We start from the raw sequence: 20,882 nt of genomic DNA, 5'->3' as shown, positions 1-20,882 counted from the left end.
ACACAACTCCAGCAATGTCCCTTTCACATGGGACAAGTTCAAAGTACCCCTGTCACATGGGATACTCAAAGAAGCTCCAGAGGGCCTTGCCCTTGCATACAGAGGTAGTATTGCAATGTTGGAGGTAGGCTAACAGGTTCCTGGGTTGGGCTAATGCCGTAACTGGCAGGACCCTGCTGTGGTGTGGCGATCAGTTGCCGGAGGTGAGGAGGTTCACTAGCTTTAGGGGCTGGAGATTGATTGGTATTGAATACCTTGGGGACGTTTGCCTTGTAACGTTACTACTACTTACGCATTACACATGCTCTACGCTCTCACATAACGGTGGGGGACTTCAGTACCAGAATACTCGCCCTTGGAGGACAGGCTCTTACTAGCCCCTATCCTAGAAAAGCCCACGGCCACTATCTATCGTAAACTGATCAATTACATGCCCGATCCCCTGGTATCACTGCGGGCGAGGTGGGGGAGGGACATTGGCACCCTGGAGGATGATGACTGGCAGGACGCCCTGCAGAGTCCGCAGGAGATAGCGATACGGGTCAGGTTTCGTCTGGTCCAGTTCAAGATCCTGCATCGGGTCTACTACCCGCGCACGCACCTATTCTCCTGGGGCAGGATTCAATCTCCCTTGTGTGCGAGAGACTGCAATGAGGGGGGCACGTTTTTCCATATTTTATGAGACTGTCCGAGGGTGGCGCCCTTCTGGGCTAAGGTGGCTCGCACCATGGAGATAGTTGTAGGGTCGCCAGTTCCAGTGGAGCCGAGGTGGCTTTAATTAATGATTAAAGGTCCGACTGATTGGACAAGATACAAAGAGATCTGGTTGGCCCTGGCAGCTGGTGTGGCAAAAAGGAATAATGCCCAGGGGTGGGGGGCGCGGGAGGATCCACGATGGGACCAATGGAGGCGAGACTTGGATTGGTGCCAAAGGAAGGTCTGGGGCCCCTGGCGAAAATACCGAGGATCCGGGGGGGAGGCGGGTGAGGTATGAAGCGTGGGGTGGTCTCTTGGAATGTTTTGACCTGCCTACTGTATGAATCAGAGACTGCTGACAATCTCCTGCTAAATGTACACTGCTATGTTTTTTATGTACCTGTGAGCAAGGTTAACAAAAAGAGTTGAAAAAATAAAAAAGATAAGTAACCCTTTCCTTCCCCGCCTTTAGAAAGGTGGAGCTCCACCTGAAGGAACTAGTGCCCCGCATGTTAGATATATACGAGGTGGGACATTTTTTTGTGTATGTGTAATAATTTGGGGGACGTATCCCTCCTTTACCCCTTCCATAAGGTAGAAGAATCTCTTCCCTCCTGACTTGAGAAAGGGATCACCTCCTCTTTCCTCAGGTCCTTGATATATTATTTCAGCTATTTTTGTCACATTTTTTCCATTGTAAACAACTTGTAGCACTTGTTGTTACAATGATAAAATATTTGATCATCTTCACCCATCAGTCTTAATCTTTTGTGAACTTCGCCTTGCCATATTTCTGCAACATCTCAAACTCTCTTCTGTCCAGCCACAGTTGATGATAGCTTTTCTTTCAGATTAGTTTGGAATATGACAATTTTTTTCTTTGTTGAAGTAGTCCTCAGATTTTGCAGTAAGCAACACTCTGTCAGGAGGTAACAATCCTCGGCTACAACCTGATTCGCTCATCTTTATACATTTGAATCATTGGAAACCTGAAACAAAAACAATATTAAAACAAATAGTCAATATGGCTAAAACACATCATTATAGAGACACAATTTTGGGAAATGGCAAAAGGGTTGCGCTGAGGAGTTATTTTCTGCCTCTGTAAGACTACTTGACCCCCAAAACCTATGTTTTGACACCAAAAAACCTTTTGTTTCTTATTGTGTTTAAAAGTGGTATCTTAGCTACGGTGCCTTGCGATTTCACTGAGGTTTTAAATCACCGCGAGGTCGTCCCCCGGGATGTAGACCTTGAACGCTGTGTACTGCCCTTTAGTCTTCGCTCTGCCGGCGCCTTGATGTAGGCAACTAAGCTGTGTATTGTGTTCTTGCTACCATACAATAAAATGATTGATTCTTAAAAATGGGACAAGATATGGGGGAAATGGAATGCATATCGAGGTGACATTTGCTCCTCCCCCTTTGAGCAGAGCCATGGGCTGGATGGGCACTGAACACACTGGATCACATAGAGGCCTCTGCTTAGACTGCATGGACAGTGACTGTAGAAGTCAATACAGCAGTTAGATGCCACACTGAACCAGTCTCATGTGGAAAAGGTGAACTACACAAAAAATTGTAAGTGGGCACGTAGGAGGAAGGAAAGGGCCTACCATACAAAGGAACTGAAGCAGGGGATGAAACATGCACCACAGGGACCAGCAAGAGTACATTTTGACATTGTGCACCATTGCTGTATTAGAGGCACTACCGGGCAGCCCACTGAAGTGGCATGGAAGGACAAGAGGAGAGCCTGTTTGATGCAAAGAGACATACTACACTTTACAGATGTATGCAGAATTGCAACCACAATTTGATTGAAGATGTGAAGAGATATAGTTTCGTTGTCTCAAAGATTTGGCTGTCTAAAAAACATTCCATTTCCTCATCACCCTCCTTAGTGCTGATTGCATCCCAGTCTTCACTTTATGCTGCAAGAATTGAATGGGCTTTTTTTCGTTTGTTGGTCCTGTTATCCATCTGGACCTTGTTCCTATGTGATATCTTTACTTTTTGGTGTTGAATCGCTGGTAATTCACATTTGTGGCTTTCCTGATGAAGGAGCTTGGGTCGCAGAAACGCACGTAGACTTGATTCCACGAAGATCTATCTACGATCAAAGCAACCCTCCTTCACCCCCCTTTTGTTTGGTTTTTGTCTCAGCACGGACACATATATTGGGGAAATCATCCTTCCTTTCTTTGCAGACTAAACTAATGAAACACTTACCCTTGGCAACCATGCTGTCATTAATTTTGATGCAGTTGTGACTTTATGAATGTTTTCATAATTGCAACTATTATATTAAAAGTATCATATAATATCAGGTGATCTGTTGACATAGTCTCTGATCATGTTACCTCTACCCCTATGAGAGACAATTGAATTATGAAGCATGTTGTTTTTAACCTGTCATGTAATTATACAGACATAATATATCATAGATTTTTCAACATTTTGTAAGAATAATAGAATTTTATGAGTCATGTCTCATTGCACACAGCCGTTTTTGAGTATCATTTGGCTTCATTTGGTAATTATCAGATATATTGTTAAATAGAAGCATAGTTGCCTAGATTTTGTTTTTGTACAATTGACGCATAGAGGCAGCCAGAGAGTGTCAGGACAAGGCAGAGTTCACCAGCAGAAAAATATATACTGGCCTGGAGAACATTAGAAGTTAGAGGCCAACCATCCATTCCAGTGAAGCAAGAGGTGTGACAACATCGAGAGGTAGAAGGGCAGCGAGCTAAAGAAAACATGGGTGCCAAGTAACTACACTCTGTTAGGTCATCCCCAGAATGCACAGCTTCTCCCCTTAAGGAGTCATTTCTCATTCATTTTACAGAATAGTCTCTAAGAAATAAAGGAAGAAGCAGGTGTTATTAGAAATGATTTAAAGACATGCCTTTAGAAAATGAAAAAGAACATCAAATCTCTGGGTCACAGAGTGGACAACCCTAGATAAAAGCCCTGGAGACCATAATTTCCTGGATGGTAGAATTTTGCCTCTAGAGAAGAAGTGTGAAGAGATTCTAAACAAGCAGGAAAATCATTAAGAACAGGTAGTTTTGCTATAATATCCAGATCAGGGGCCTGCCACAGAGTGTAAGACATACAAATATTCACCCACAAATCTCCATGGAATGAATGGCAGATTTACTTTGCCAAACTTGACATACTGTTACTAGGTGACTCATCTAGCTACTTGGTAGAATGGGGTCAGATGAAGAAAGGGAAGCATTTGTGCTTTGTGGACCACCTTACAGCCGGGGCCTCCCTTAGGAGGCTTTGTATATGGGCTAGATAAGAAACACAGGAGTTGGGACTTGAACAATTCATCTGTTACTAGGGTAAAACTTGGTATATCTGCCAAACTGGCTGAGAGTAACGCCTTCCTTCCATACCCATCTCCATTCTCACTCATCTGCCCCAACCTGGACGTTACACTGGTTGCTAGAATAAGAGTTCAAGGCATGACAGGACAGTAAATGTCTGATGGTGAGATCACTATTCAAAAGGGAGTAAACGGAAAGCCCTGGAATAGACAGAAAAATTAATACTGGGTAACTGAGTAGAGAGAGTCAATTATTTCCATGTACGACAGTGTGTTATGTCGGCTGCTGTGAGATGTGGGGTGGCAAGAGATTGCTCAGCTTCCATGACATGGATGCTAATGGGGTCCACACCAAACATCTACAGTCCCCTAGATAGAAACTGATACCATTGAGTCAGCAGGGAAGGCACGTAGTCAAAAGCAGTGAGAGAAAGTCCTAGGTAAGGAACTTTCAGAAGACGCTTGTCGCCATATTCACTACAAGGCACACAAAACCATCCGAAATGTCAAGGGGAGAGAAACATTATGCAAAACAATAATAAATTAGTATCATACCCCAGCAAAAAAAATTCATCAGACAAGACAAGCCTTATTTCTGCTAAAGGTGCTGTGAAGCAGAAGACACATTAGTTCACTTACTATGGGATTGTAGTAAATTTGATACCCTCACGGATGCTGTTCTGGAAGCTAGAAAGGATAAATTCAATATACCAATCTCACAGGGCCTGGGCGTAAAATTATTGGCATTTCCGTACCCTGCAGAGAGATCACTGAGGGCAGTAAAGGGGAAGTAAGTGGCAATGACTTTAGGAATTGCTCTCCAGCGATTCTGGTACTACAAGGAGAGAAAGGTTTTCCCCATGGCAACACAGTTCATTGAGAATATGGGGCTGTCTTGCTGTGGGAGAGTACAGCCTGAATGCAGGAAAACATTCCTGGCGTACCCCACAGGTGTGACCTGGTTCTGTCTCAGCAAAACTCTGCGGTAAGTCTTTCCGTTCATCCCCCTACCAGTGCGCAAACAAGTAGCCCTAGTGCTAATTTCATCTAGGCTTGATTATTGTAATGCGCTTTACCTTGATATTAATAAGATGGCACAAACAAAGCTGAATATGGTGCCAAAATGCAGCAGCAAGACTGACCTTATACAACCCCAAACATCAGTCCATCTATAGAGAATTATTCGAACTTCACTGGCTGCTGGTGAAAAAGTGCATTATGTTTAAAGCACTGTGTATTGTTCACAAAGCCTGTATTATACAAGTCCTGGAGGGATCAAAACCACATTTCAATGGTACACGTGAATCAGAAATCTTCTCTCGGCAGACCATAACTTGGCTGTGGTCCCCAGATTTTGTAAAACAAGATGGGGAGGCAGAGCCTTTTCGGTGGCGGCAGCTAAGCTTTGAAACTCTCTTCCTTGTCAGCTTACCTGCCTGAAGATGCATACTCCTTTCAGGAAGGCCTTAAAAACCTGGCTCTTTACCCTTTAAGGATGTTAGAATTAACTGAGTAATTTAAAGCCAGCAATTGTCGAGTTGCATATCAGGACTAACTGCTAGCGCCTTGACACCGTGGGACATTTGTGCGCTCTTATAGATCACTCTCTTTTCATTTCATCTCATCCCTTATTTCATGGAGCTGACATGCATGAAATATTTCAAGGTACAACCTATAAATCAATGAGAGCTCCAAGATGTAGAGGAGAAAGATATTTTGTGCATTGTGGCTCTAAATGGATGCATACACTGAATGTCACTCTATACAAGGGGTTTGAGAGGATTGCCACGGAAGCTAGACTCCAGCTCACTTGCAGTACTTGTCTTGAAATTGCAAGGCTGGAGACCACCGCAACATGGAATTTTTAATATTTAAACTGGAAATCCTACCTCTTCGTCAGCAAGTGGATCTAGAGACAGACAGTATGTGTTACACGGATGAAAAACCAAATAAACAGTGTTAATCCTAAATCGCTAGCTGAGTGTCTTTCTTCATGACTGACTCCATGGCAACACTCTGTCACAATTTTAATGTGGCTGTTCTTACAGGCTATGTGCGTGTGTCTGCAATTCAAGTGTCTGCAATTCAAGTGTTTTTGCAGGTGGTGTTTTCGTTAAATCAAATGATCATGAATATTTATCCTGAATATATGTCATATTTGTCTGTTTTCTCTTCTTCTTTGCAGCTCAGTTCTCCCTACACACCGGAGTGAAAAAGTGGAGTGCCGAAATCCGAAATATGAAAAGAGAAACTTAATCTCTGTACAAATACGAAGCTTTTGTCAGGATGTTTTTTTATAGCAACCTCATATAGCAATATCATTCAACCAGATTTATGCTGTGAACTGTATGTGCATGAAGAGGTTCTTTCCACAATCCCCTACGAGGCAATGGATTGTGTGGGCGAGGGAGGATAAACTTAAAAAGGGTATTAAAGTTGGACTTTTATTCTAAATTGATGGATGCATCTAAAAATGTTGTCAGCATGTTCCATCATGCATATTTCAACAGAAGAAACGGAATCATTAGAATGACTAACTTGTGTAGATTTCTGTCACAAACAGTTTTAAAAAAAACTCCTCCAGCAGGAGAGGCGGGTTCGTATGTGGGAGCCGCTTGAGTTTGATTTAAGATAGCAGAAACATAGAGAGCACGGTAGTTTTTAAAGTATATTGTCAATGTAATGCACGCATAAATCGTTTTGTTTTCCAGTTAAAAAAGTACCAAAATCTAAGATCTGTGTAGCCCTGTGTAACCTATGCAGTTATGAAGTATGTTCTTCAGAGACCGTTCAAAGGAACCTTCCCAATCCTAAACGGTAATACAATCCAGCCTTCCTTAAACGTTTTAGAAATTAGTCAAGGGTTTGTAAGACTCTTCAGAAAGCTAAGTCTGTAAGCTAGACGTGTCATGTTGCCAAAGAAGAATACATATCCTGAACTTCTGCCTATAAACTTTCTAGATCTAACTAAATCAAAGTTTAATCCCGATGTATATACTTGATCTCTTTTCCTAGTGTAATAAAAACTGGGTATGCAGATTACGTATTTTTAAATTTTTTATTAAATGTAGTTCATACTTTAAACTTTCCAAAAACATTAATGAAGGGATCATGGCTGCTTTGTTGCATTTAGGAGCGGACTGGCCTTTAGGAAAAACATGGAGGGCCTGATGAGCGTGTCTGAAAGATCAATGTTTGAGCCCTCTTTTAGGTCGAGCCTGTGCACTGCATGCTCTGTCCTGCGTGTTGAAGCCCCGCCCACTCTCCCCCCATATTTGTCATTGACTTTTGTCATTGTCGTTCATAGATATTGACTTCTGATTCGTTAATAGGCTTGTTAGTCCCTCCTTAGTGACCGCCCTGATCCTTTCAGACGCGGTCGCTCCGCACACTGCTCCCGGCCCTGCCTTGACCGCCTGGTATCGTAGCGCTTACAGCCTGACTGCAACCCGCTACCTCGCCTTGCACACACAAGCGCCTCTGCAATATTAACTTATCCGATTGAGACCGCAGCGCTAGATTGCCTGATTGTTGCCTAATTAATCTGCTCTGTTGAACATATCGTACCGCTAGATTGCCCGATTGGTGCCTAATCAAATTGCTTTGCCGAACATATCGTAGCGCTAGATTGCCAAAGTGCGCTTATATAGTTGTGCTGTGCTGCCTGCTGTTTTCTTCTGTGTCTGATTGTTAATATTGCTTTGCGTTGTTTCTGTTTGTGCCCCAGTCCTTTCCGCTTTGGCTCGCTGCCATTTTGTTGTTATTGTTGTGCCCCCCTGACCGCCTCCCAGCTCCACTTATGACAGACGCATCTGCGCGCAGCGTTCACGAGCAGCGGTCGCGCCCTATACACGCCGAAGGTGCGCCAAAGGTAAGCCCGTCTACGCCCGTCCGCGCCTGGACCGCGCCCAGTGCCAGACCCCCTGGCCCTCGCAATACCCACTCCACCCGCATAACGTATGACGCCGCTACCCTCTTTGCCCTTAACCCCGGACGCACTCCTCAATGCTGCGAAGCTGCCCCAGGGCACACCCATGGACCATTCGCCTGCCACTCCTGCAAGTTCACCTGCATCAGAACCCACGCCAATCCCACTTCCTCCAAACACAGCTCCGACTCTAACCACCTGAAGTGCATCCTGCTGAACACCCGCTCGATCCACAGACACGCCCCTGAACTCTGGAACCTACTTGACACATCATCACCGGACGTCGCCTTCCTCACAGAAACCTGGATGAACGCCTCATCGCTATAGCCATCCCGGACGCCTACAAGATCATCCGAAAAGACCGCACCAACCAAACAGGAGGAGGCATCGCCATCGTCCATAAGAACACCATCCGAATCACGACCAGCTCCGACGATAACCTCGCGACCGCCGAACACCTTCACTTCCAAATCCACACCGACCCCAGGACCACACTTAGAGGCACCCTCATCTACAGACCACCAGGAAACCGCACACAATTCAACGAAGACATCACTGACTTCATTAGCCCACATGCCCTCACCTCCGAGAACTACATTCTACTGGGAGACCTCAACTTCCACCTGGAAAAGAAAAACGACTGTAACACCACCACCCTTCTGGACAACCTGGCCAACCTCGGACTCAAACAACTTGTCGACACCCCCACCCACCTAGCCGGACACACGCTCGACCCCATCTTCACCTCCAGCAAACACATCTCCTTCGACACCACAGCTCTCCATTGGACGGACCACAGCTGCGTTCATTTCAGCTACAAAAAGACCACGACCCACAACCCCCCACAACCTATTCCTCGAAGAAATTGGAACAAAATCACCACCGATCAACTCTTCACATCGCTTAACCAAAACCCTCCTGCCATATCATCGGACCCAAACCAAGCTGCCACCAAACTTACACAATGGATCACTCACAGCGCTGACGAATTAGCACCCCTGAAAAACCACCAGATCAAACAAGGTGGCAAAAAGGCCCCCTGGTTCAACGATGACCTTAAGAAACCCAAAAAGTTATGTCGTACCCTCGATAAAACCTGGAGAAAAAACCCAACCAACGAAAATCTGACCACCTTCAAGGACGCCACCAATTGATCCGTTACACCAAGAAATCAGCATTCAAAGATCGACTCGACAACAACGCCCACAACAGCAAGGAACTATTCAACATCGTCAAAGAATTCACCAACCCCACCGCCGGCACCAACGACATCACTCCCTCCCAAGACCTCTGCAACTCTCTTTCCTCTTTCTTCCACAACAAAATCGCCGACATACATAACAGCTTTGAAAACCAGTCCGAAGAACAGTCCACTCCACACACCGCCGAACCAAAACAGCACTCTCACAACCTTTACGCCTGGAACCCAATCACCACTGAAAACACCATCCGCCTGATGAACTCCATCCACTCAGGTTCTCCAACCGACCCATGTCCCCACCACATCTTCAACAAAGCAGACTCCATCATCGCACCCCATCTCCGCGATATCATCAATTGTTCCTTCAACTCAGCTACCTTCCCGGAAAGCTGGAAACACGCCGAATTCAGCGCTCTTCTGAAGAAACCCACAGCAGACCCCTCTGAACTTAAGAACTACCGCCCCATCTCACTCCTCCCATTCCCTGCCAAAGTCATTGAGAAAGCCGTCAATAGTCAGCTCGCCGCCTTCCTCGAATCCAACAATTCCCTCGACCCCTCACAATCCGGCTTCCGAGCTAAACACAGCACCGAAACCGCCCTCATCACTGCTACAGACGACATCTGAACGCTACTGGACAGCGGAGAAACAGTTGCCCTCATCCTACTTGACCTATCCGCCGCCTTCGACACAGTCTGTCATAGCACCCTCATACAACGCCTCAGCAACGTCGGAATACAAGGAAAAGCTCTGGACTGGATCATCTCGTTCCTCGCCGGAAGAACCCAGAGAGTCCCCCTCCCCCCATTCAAATCAGAAGCCACCGAAGTCATCTGCGGCGTACCACAAGGATCATCACTCAGCCCCACCCTCTTCAACGTTTACATGAGTCCCCTCGCATCCATCGCGAGACAACACAACCTCAACATCATCTCCTACACAGACGACACCCAGCTGATCCTCTCCCTCACCAAAGACCCAAACACCGCCAAAACCAATCTACATGAAGGAATGAAAGAAGTAGCCGAGTGGGTGAAGAACAGCCGTTTAAAACTAAACTCGGACAAAACTGAAGTCCTCATCTTAGGCTCATCCCCCTCTGCCTGGGACGACTCATGGTGGCCTCCGGCCCTCGGAACCGCACCCATACCAACGGATCACGCACGTAACCTGGGCTTCATCCTAGACTCCTCCCTCTCGATGACCAGACAAGTCAACGCAGTCTCTTCTTCATGCTTCAACATCCTACGCATGCTCAAAAAAATCTTCCGTTGGATCCCCACCGAAACTAGAAAGACAGTCACTCACGCACTAGTCACTAGTCGACTGGATTATGGAAATACCCTTTACGCCGGAACCCCAGCCAAACTACAGAAAAAACTCCAACACATCCAAAACGCCTCAGCCAGACTCATTCTGGACATCCCCCGTCAAGCTTACATTTCCGGTCACCTGAAAGACCTCCACTGGCTCCCCGTCAGCAAGAGAATAATGTTCCGTCTCCTCACCCACGCACACAAGGCCCTCTACGACCTAGGACCCGAATGCCTCAACACACGACTATCCTTCTACACCCCCACCCGCCAATTACGATCGTCCAATCAAGCCCTCGCCGCAATTCCGCGCATCCATAGATCCACCATGGGGGGTAGATCCTTCTCCTACTTAGCAGCCAAAACCTGGAATTCTCTCCCCACCCACCTACGCCTTACACAGAACCACCTCTCCTTCAGAAAGCAGCTAAAAACCTGGTTATTCGATAAGTAAAGCACCCACCCCCCCCCCCCCCCAAGCGCCTTGAGACCCTCTGGGTGAGTAGTGCGCTATACAAATCACTGAACTTGAACTCCTTACTACTGCCTTTGCTTCATTTGTAACCTCCCATGAGGATTGGCCCTTTTACTTCGATAGTTACTAGGTATGTCTTATCTAGTCTGTAAGCACTATTTTCTTTAATGAGTTTCTCCTACTGCAGGCAAGACATGCTTTCCTGCAACATTCAGAGCGCCATGTTCCCTTTCACTATCCAAGCAGCCCGAGACAATGCTGGCCGCTTTTTATAATGAAATAGGTCTAGCATTTACAAGAGTAAATGACAATATCTTCTATTTATGTGTTAATTATCAAAACAGATAAATAAAAGGCATTGTCATTTACAGTGCCAATAGCTTGAAATTCTTGCAAATGCGAGATCTATTGCGTTACAAATGCTTGTTTTTAGTAGATGTGGACCGGTACTGTTAATTTCCCTGATATTACCACAAGCACCGCCTGCAGAAAACATAAATGCATGCAATCTCCCATATCTTGCAAAATACCCATACAGCTTGGCTATACACGTAAAAATTGCTGCAATTTGCAGATGTGGTCCATTTATTCCCTATCTCGTGCTACAGTATGAGTCACCTCTTGTTTTGGTGCCTGGGCCTTTTTTGTCCCAGTCCTACCCTAAGTGCATTAGTCCTAAATTCTCATTTCACATTCACTGCACTTCTTCTCCGGAAGTCCTAACGAGTCAATAGTATTATCTTTGTCGAAAGAAACAAGAGCATAAGTGGCCCTATATCATTATATTTCAGCTTTTGTGCTTGTGATTCATACACCTGACAAATGCCGAATGTGCTCTGATTTGCAATGGGTTCCTGATTGTTCTTTCGCAGTGTGATTGGAAGGAAGTTGGATGTAGGATATCCTATGTAGGGAGATGTCAGAAAAAGCTTTTTTCCTTGAGTATGGAGTAAGTCTGGAGTAAGCCACGAGTAAGTCAACAATAGATCATGCCTACACTCTGGAAAAAAAAGCCCATAATGTATAGATGTACTCGCCTGGTATGGAGACTGGTGGATAAGAGCACATATAGGGTTCCCATTTTCACAATGATTTCCCTGTTAAAAAGGGTTGTAATAATTTGAATTTGTGCTCTTTTACCTATACCACTCACTTTAAACAAGGCTGCTAAATTTTTTGAAATAGTTGCTCTCCCTCTATCATAAGTAACCTGGAGCGACTTCTGCGAGTATTGGCCCACCAGCCCTGGTACTGAGATGTGCTTCTTTTTATGCAGCTATGCACAGGTGGTGAGGCAAAATACTAGCAGTGCAAGAAAGCCAATGGGTGAAATGGGCTGACTGCATTTACCCATGCTGTAGGCCTTGGTGGGCAGAAGCAAAATGTAAAAGATAACTGGACACACCAATGAATGCAGAGGGCTGACTCAAAGCTATCGGAGATATGGATTTATGTATTTTTTATTTATGATTTTTGTTTTATAACATAAGGGTAGTGAGTCAGATCAACTGGTTCTAGGCCAAACCTGAAAATCTGCAGCTCTACAAAATCATTACTGGAGTATGGCCTATGCTCATTTGCTCTGGCTCTCCTCTATTCTGGTGCTTTCTACTTGTTTTTTTACACATTCTCCAGAGGAAACTGCAGTTAGCAGAATGACAGAGCAAATGAAAAAGACAGCCTCGCTGAGCTTCAGCAGATATGTCAAGAATGAAGTCCTCAAAGTATTCTCACTAAGAATGAAAGAAACAATTACCTAATTATTGATACATATGTTACATTAGATTAAATAGTAGCTAGTCTAATGGTGATTCAGTCTGGCTGTAGTATCATAGTAAGAAGTGACATGATAGTGTATCTGAGAAGCAGAAATAAATCCTTCTTCAGGGCACACACACCCTCATTCTAACTTGCCCATTCTATAGTGGATGCAATATTGCTGCCTCAAAATAGAGATTTTCTGATGGAGACTCTAGCCCCAGATTCCTCTCATTTTTAATATTTCCCGGGGTCAGACTGGATCCGAAAACCTTTCAGTAGTACCACTCCGTGCCAGTGGGTGGTGCTGTGGGTATCCAAACTGACACTGTTCCACTCCGGAAATGACGTGTGGAGGCTATATAAGAGCCACTCTTCCTATTTGACTGAGTTGCCTCATCTTCAAGATGAAGGGGACTGAGATATGTGCTTCACCTCACCTCCCCCACCCAAGTGCTGGGGTTTGCATAGGTGGGCACACCTCTCTTCCTATCTTGAATTTGCCACTGATTCTCCTGCCCAAAGTGCAGGCCAGAACTGGTGGGAGCCAGTTGCTGGGAGCAGCAAAAGGCGGGGATAGCGTCCAAAGGCAGCAGGTCCCTGAAGATTCCTTTATCGTGGACCCAGCCCATCCTGGGAGAGGAGGCATAACGCCTCTTCCCAGGAAGGGCTTTGTTTCTGGGTCCAGAGAGTGGAGGGGTCCAGAAATCTGTCTGTTTGTGACAAATGGTGGGCAGCCATTCAGGAACCACACCAAGGTTGGCGTATTTTCATTTTACAGTAAATCCCACACTGGCATCAGTGTGGGTTTAATGTGCTAAGAGGTTTGCTACCAAACTTCCCAGTTTTTAGTAAAGCCATTATAAAGCTGGAGTTTGTACTGACCAACGCCCAGACCATATACTCTTTATGGCTCCACTACATTACAATGTCTAATAATGGACTTAGACACTGTAGGGGTACAGGGCTCATGCCTCTGCACCCTCACATTAGGGCTAGTGCACTCTGCTAGAGGGGTGACTTACCTAGGCTTCAGGTAGTGGATTACAGGCATGGCACACAGGGATGTTTGCCATGTCGACTCTTCACTTTTCTCTGCACCAAAATATGCAGCCTGCAGTGGCAGTGTGTGTGTGTTAAGGTGCTGGGCTTCTAAGGGTGGCACAATAGGTGTAGCAGCGTTTACTGGCCATCCACGGTCACAGTGCCTTTGGTACTCATGATACCTTTTACAAGGGCTTACCTGTGGCCAGTGATGTGCCAATTGTGGATACAAAGGCACAGCCTCGGGAAAGAAAACACGCACTGGAAACCAGATTGGCAGGGACCGAGGGAACATCAAGTCAGGTTGCATCAGATGTCAGGCAAAAAGTGGGGGATAAGCATGCAAAAAGGGGCACTTGCCTGCAGCTGTGCTCCCTTTTGGTATCATCAGTTCCCCCTCAATTGTTCATGAAAGTGATGGCGGTGGTGGCAGCACACCTTCAGGGCTGCCCTCTTCCCCTACCTAGATGAATGGCTGTTGAAGGCAGACTCACCCCAGGCAGTCGTCAACCACCTCCAGACTACAGCAAACCGCCTGTCATTTTTGGGGTTCACTATAACATGCCACAGTCACACCTGACTCCTTCTCAGATGCTCCCCTTGATCGAAGACATTTTGGACACGGTTCAGTGTCCTTTCTTTCTTCTACGAAAAAGAGTCCACAACATTCAGGCTATGATCTTGATCTTTCAGCCTTGGTGCTGGATTTCAGTGAGATCAACTTTAAATCTGCTGGAATTGATGGCCTACTTCATCCTGCTGGTCAGGCATGCCAGGTGGCATATGCAGCCTATGCAGTGGGATCTGAAGTGTCAGTGGGCTCAAATTCGATGGGATCAATGATCTGCAGTGGTGGTTACTGGACTGCAACTGGGTCAGCAGCAGATCCCTCTCCCATCTGCACCCAGAGTTGTCAGTGGTGACCAAATGCATTGCTTCTGGGTTGGGGTGGCCATCTGGGTGAGGTGGATATCAGAGGTGTCTTGTCTCCAGGGGAGTCCCAGCTCCATACCAACCTTCTAGAGCTGAGGGCCATCCACTTTCCGCTAAAAAACATCTTTCCATTCAACAAGGGGAGGCTGGTACAGATGCTCATGGACAATACTACTACCATGTGGCATTGCAACAAGCAGGTTGGGGTGGGTAACATACCTTGTGCTAGGAGCCCTGCACCTCTGGAAATGGCTAGAACCACCACAGAATTTTCCTGGTGGGGAACCACCTAGAAGGATCATTGAATTAGAGTGTGGACAAGCTCAGACGTCAGCCCCTAGTGGTTTACAAGTGGCAGAGAACCCTGGCTAGATCTGTTCGCCACCCCAGAGAGTCAGCACTTCTGCGTGTTGGAGTTTCCATGGCATCTCCTGCTCAGAAACTCCTTCTGCTTCAAGTGGAACTTGGGACTGACCAGGCAAAAATCACCCCAGTGGCCCCATATTGGTCATGGATTATGGCATCCAGAACCCCTGTGTTTGAGAATCTGCCCTCTGATCAGGCTGGCACTCCTGAAGGATCTGCTGTTGCAGCAGCAGAGCAGGATTCTACACCCAGGCCTTTACAATCGCCACCTTTATGCATGGAGATTGAATCATGACTGCTGACCGACTGTGATCTTCCTCCAGAAGTGGTTGATGTCATCTTGGCAGCCAGACGTCCCTGAACAAAAACTGTATGTGAATGTTGTTGGGACAAATTTGTGACTTAGTTAAGTGCTCAGCAGATTTACCCCCGTCCCCAGGAAAAGTTGTCTGATGTTTTGTTATTTGTTTTATCCCTGGCCTGGCAAGGTTTTGTTCTGGGCCCAGATAAAGGATATCTTTCAGCTCGTTTTGGCTTTATTGTGGGTGCTGGTTTAGGCCTCATTTTTTGAATCCCCAGCTGTTCTGCACGTTTTGAAAAGTTAACATTTGTTCCTTAGTCGTGCCACAGTGGGACCTTAACTTAGTCCTTACATTTCTGGTATGCACTTACTTCGAGCCACTTCAAAGCTGCTCCTTGCGGATTCTCTCCCCATAAAAAGTGTTCCTCATCGCCATAACATCAGCGCAGTGTTTGAATGAGCTTTGGGCTCTCAGTGTCAACCCGCCATCCACCACCTTCTACTCAGACACGCTGGTTTTGCAGACACAGGCATCTTTCTTGCTGAAGGTTGTTACGCAATTCCATGTTATCAAAACATCTCCTTGCCATCCATGTTATCAAAACATCTCCTTGCCCGCCTTACCCATCTAAGGAGATAAAAAGATTCAATCATCTGGACCCCAGAAGAGAGGTGAACTTGTAGACAGATCATACCAAAGAACACCGTGTGGATGATCAACTCTTTGTCGGGTTCTTGGGAGCAAAAAAGGGTATGGCTGTGCAGAAGAGAACCATATCCCACCGAATCATCGTCTGCATTAAGATATGCTATACAATGGCTAAAAAACAGCCTCCGGAAAGATTGTGTTCTCATTCTACTAGGACCCAAGCTACTATCACTGTGTTGGTACATGGAATTCTAGTATTGGAGATCTGCCAGGCAGCTACGTGGACACCCCCCATATGTTCACAAAGCATCATTGTGTGGACAGTTAGGTTCACAGTGAGCAGCATTTTGCTCACTTGATTCTGTAGGCTATCCACAGACCTACCTCCAAATAGGTAATGTCTTTGTATCTATTTAAAAGGTGGGTAATCTGCAGCAAACAGTCTCTATCAGAACAAGTTACTTATCTTAGGTAACACTCTTTCTGGTAGAGATTTTATTAAACTGCGGATTCTTTAAGGACACTCCCGTCCTCAGCGTTTGGAATCCCTGCATTGATATGTTCCCATGTCTAGGAATCTGTACACTGGTCATGCTAATTTGATTTTGGGGCTCTGCACCTGGGATCACGGGCACTCGGGAGTTGTGCCTAGGTAGGCTCTGCCTGTCATTTTCTGAGTAGAACAGATTTGGTGTGGAGCCAAATTGTGCCACCTACCGGCAGAGGTACTACTGAAACGTTTCCAGATTTAGTCTGATGCCAGCAATATTCAAAACGTGACGAATCTTCAGCTAGATAAAGTCCCTATCTGAATGAGTGTTACCAAAGGAACTTGTTCACCAGGGCATGGGAGGCTTCTGAAGGCGAGAATCGGGGCTCATCCCTCATTGTTTTATCTGACTTCTTTGTTGGTTTATATTTCGTTGACAATCAGGAACAAATTAAACAAAAGATGCCTACACCATGCTGTGCTGGTCCCAGAAAAAATTAAATAAAAGATGCATATAATGTGTTGTGCTGGTCCGGGCATGGCGGGCGGTGCAAAACAAGTACACCAGTATTTGTTCCTTTCCAGTTTCAACTGGTATAAGTACGAGCCCAGACTTGACAAGAATGCAGGTGTTTAAAATGGGCGGCAAGGGAGAACGAGTAATCCGCCACCACTGCAACAAGCGCTCAATCCGCCTTGATTGCAACTAGCGCACAATCCACCACAATTGCAACAATCGCTCAATCCGCCGTCATTGCCACAGGCGCACAATCCCCACCATTGCAATAAGCGCTCAATCCGCCACCATTGCAACAAGAGCTCAATCTGCCACCATTGCAACAAGTGCACAATCAGCCACTATTGCAACAAGCGCACAATCCGCCGTCATTGCAGCAAGTGCACAATCCGCTGCCACTGCAACAAGCGCTCAATCCACCGGCACTGCAACGTGCGCCTAATCCGCTGCAGTTGCAACAGGTTTACAATCCGCCGCCACTGCAACTAGTGCACACCATTGCCTAGAACACAAGGGCACATCTTGTTTTCTACCCATTTTTTTATTATACTAATAACGCATACTAGTTTATTATTCACTGTTAGTGTAATACAAAAACAAAGCACCCGGAGATGGGATAGGGCACTCGCTGGCAAATGAAGTAAGTTAAAATAAAATGTTTTGCATATATGTAAAGAGTATGTGAGAGTGTGTTAGAGAGAGAGAAATTGTGTATGTATGACTGTGTGGGTCTTTGTGTGTGAGAAAGAGCGAGTCAATGAATGTGACAGACAAGGTGACTGCCAAAGTGAGTGAGAATGATGAGTAAGAATGAGTGTAAATGAGTGACAATGAGTGAATGTAAGTGAGCGTGAGTGAGAATGTGGTGTTATGCTTTTGCAGTTGGCCCTAGCATACTAAAGACAATTTGTGGATTACAGAAGCACCCATTGAAAAACATGGCATACTGGAGGAAATTCTTAGATGACAGGCACCTGTGACACAATACTGGTAATAACCTACTTGAAGCAATACTTGGTATAAAGGGCACACATATTAGAAATACTGGCACTGGCAAACTGGAAGTAATATGTGGCATACGAGCAACCAAGAAACAATGCTGTTTCTGGTATACTGGAGGAAATTCTTGCCCCAGGAGAGGACAACAGTGGCAAATGGTAGGGTAGCAACCATGACAAAATGCTTGCTCAGACTTTTTTTTTTTTTTACATAAGTTCCATTCATGGCATATTCACTGCACTAACAGCACAGTTTTTACACTGGCATAAAGAGGCATCTTTAGCATGTGGGAGGGGGCAACAGTGAAAAAATGCTGGACTTGGAAAAATGGAAGTACATTTTGACCATTTGGGGTACCCATAAAACATTTGGAAAATAAAGGAGTTAATTCATGGAGAGCGTCAGGTTTCAATGGTTCGTACACCACGAAAATACTTAAGTATTTAATGAGTGTCCGTTCAGAGCCTATGTCTATTTTAGCAAATGTATGTGAGCATTTAGCTTTAAAATGCACTATTTTATCCCATGTTCATCACTTCACTTACTCATTGCAACTCATTGCAGTGCAACCATTGCCCCTCAACCCTTTCAAAGATCTCCAGCCGCCACTGCACTAGGGCACCTGCAACGAGACCAATGCTTTTTGGGTAATTTGGGGAAAGAGAAGGGACACCATTCAAATCCCATAGAGCATATAGCAATGTGTCAAATGAATCACTGAATCAAGTCTACTCTGAATTTTCCAATCAGATGCGTCGCCTTCCGGGGCGCTTGTCTTTTCCAGCAAATTGCGGATACCAGGGAGTGTGACTAAAATTTCTGCCTATAACTGTTGTTAGACAATGGAGAAAGTGAGAGTGGAAAAAATCTTTTACCCAACCATTCACTTTATCTTCACCATTGTCGAAAGAAGCACCTACACATTATTAAATGCTAGTACTGGCTAAATATTTCTATTATAAAAGCTACAAAGTCTGTCTTGTGTTAACAAATATCCATCTTTATGTCTTTAATAATACAGTACAGAATGCAAGAAATGCACTGCTGATGTTCAGTGGCTGCAACTTCAAAATGGATTGAGCATTACGACTTAATTTGCCAAAATACTACGCTCATATGATGTGCTTTCTTGTATCAATTTACACATAGAAAACGAATGTGTCCTCGAACGAACTTCTGTCCGAAAACGACATCAGAATTTTGAGTAATCCCTTTTTTTAATAAACAAAACAACGTCATTCAATTTAGAGCGATTCCATTCTGGAGCCTTCAGTCCTTAATAAAGGCAGCTTGAAAACCAGGGATCAAAGTTTATATGTGGGAGACTGGAAATTACATGGGATTGTTTAAGGTTATGATTACAGGCAGAAAAATCACACACTGCAAACAAACTGTTTGCATTCGTTTTACATTAATATTACCTAAAACCTATGGTGAGAGTCCTTTATAGACTGTCAAGGGGAGCCTTCCCTATAGATTAGAGGACATCCCAGCTTATATTCAATTTGTAGAATTATTTGAAACCCACTCCTGCAGGTACATTGTTTTGGAAAGCTGTGTTGTCAGAAGGTGGATAAATGCCTTACCTAGGAACTTTCTCTGTTCAAATAAAAGGTAAATGATTATTATTTCAGATCTGATCCTAACAAGCAAACAGTGATAAAACCAAGAGGTCTAACTTTTACCATGTACATGGAGAACTTTATTTAAATGCTCAAAGGAGAAGGGAACAACATATATGGGCTTACGCATGTTGACACTGTTATAAATGAAGCACTGGGTTCATCGTTAAGTATGTTTTTATTGTAACCTGTAATGCGATACATGTGAAAATGTACAGACATACATATAAACTGAGTAAAAATAAAACATAAATATGTACAAATACGTAAGAAGGATATTCAGGAATTGTGGTGTTGTAGATTAAAAGCTGTTTCCTTACTTATGCTAATGCTCAATTCACACACATACAAGGAATCTGGTACTATTGCTGAACATTGTGCACCAGTTCTGAGAGCATGAAAAAGCAGGCTCGTGGTGTGGCCCACCGTCATGGGCATGTGGACGCAATCTTCTTAGGCTCCGCTCTCCACTGCACTTATCTGTTGCATGGAGGCATGTAGTAGACCCAAAATGTGTCAAAACCGTGAGGACTATCGGCGGGGGCATCGAGAGCGGCTCCGTCGACTGGGACTATACGTCCGAATTAACAGCGGCCTCAACAAAGAAGAGACTTGGACGATATCTGTGACCCATCGATGATCGCCGTGGTCGAGTTGCTGGGGGGAGACTGATGCCGCCCACGGAGGCTGGAGAGCACCGCATACACGACTGCCTGACCCCAACATGGCATGGGACACCATTCAAATCCCATAGAGCATATAGCAATGTGTCAAATGAATCACTGAATCAAGTCTACTCTGAATTTTCCAATCAGACGCGTCGCCTTCTGGGGCGCTTGTCTTTTCCAGCAAATTGCGGATACCAGGGAGTGTGACTAAAATTTCTGCCTCTAACTGTTGTTAGACAATGGAGAAAGTGAGAGTGGAGAAAATCTTTTACACAACCATTCACTTAACCTTCACCATTGTCGAAAGAAGCACCTACACATTATGAAATGCTAGTACTGGCCAAATATTTCTATTATAAAAGCTTCAAAGACTGTCTTGTGTTAACAAATATCCACCTTTATGTCTTTAATAATACAGTACAGAATGCAAGGAATGCACTGCTGATGTTCAGTGGCTGCAACTTCAAAATGGATTGAGCATTACGACTTAATTTGCCAAAATACTACGCTCATATGATGTGCTTTCGTGTATCAATTTACACATAGAAAACGAATGTGTCCTCGAACGAACTTCTGTCCGAAA

At 45.0% G+C, this 20,882-nt stretch overlaps 1 protein-coding gene across 1 annotated transcript in view; it reads left to right on the top strand.

The window, feature by feature from the left end:
• Positions 1–7,072, top strand: part of LOC144823261 (signal transducer and activator of transcription 4-like) — a 754,354-nt gene extending 747,282 nt beyond the window's left edge. Inside the window, exon 23 of the mRNA XM_078681615.1 lies at positions 6,221–7,072. Coding sequence (XP_078537741.1) covers positions 6,221–6,247 — 27 coding nt within the window. The 3' untranslated portion in view covers positions 6,248–7,072. The remainder of the gene's footprint in view (positions 1–6,220) is intronic.
• The last annotated feature ends 13,810 nt before the right edge of the window (positions 7,073–20,882 follow it).

This window comes from Lissotriton helveticus, chromosome 3_1 (assembly GCF_964261635.1).
Source record: "Lissotriton helveticus chromosome 3_1, aLisHel1.1, whole genome shotgun sequence".
NCBI classification, from domain to species: Eukaryota; Metazoa; Chordata; class Amphibia; order Caudata; family Salamandridae; genus Lissotriton; species Lissotriton helveticus.
The sequence above is the reverse complement of the archived record's forward strand: the minus strand, read 5'-3'. Positions and strand labels throughout refer to the sequence as shown.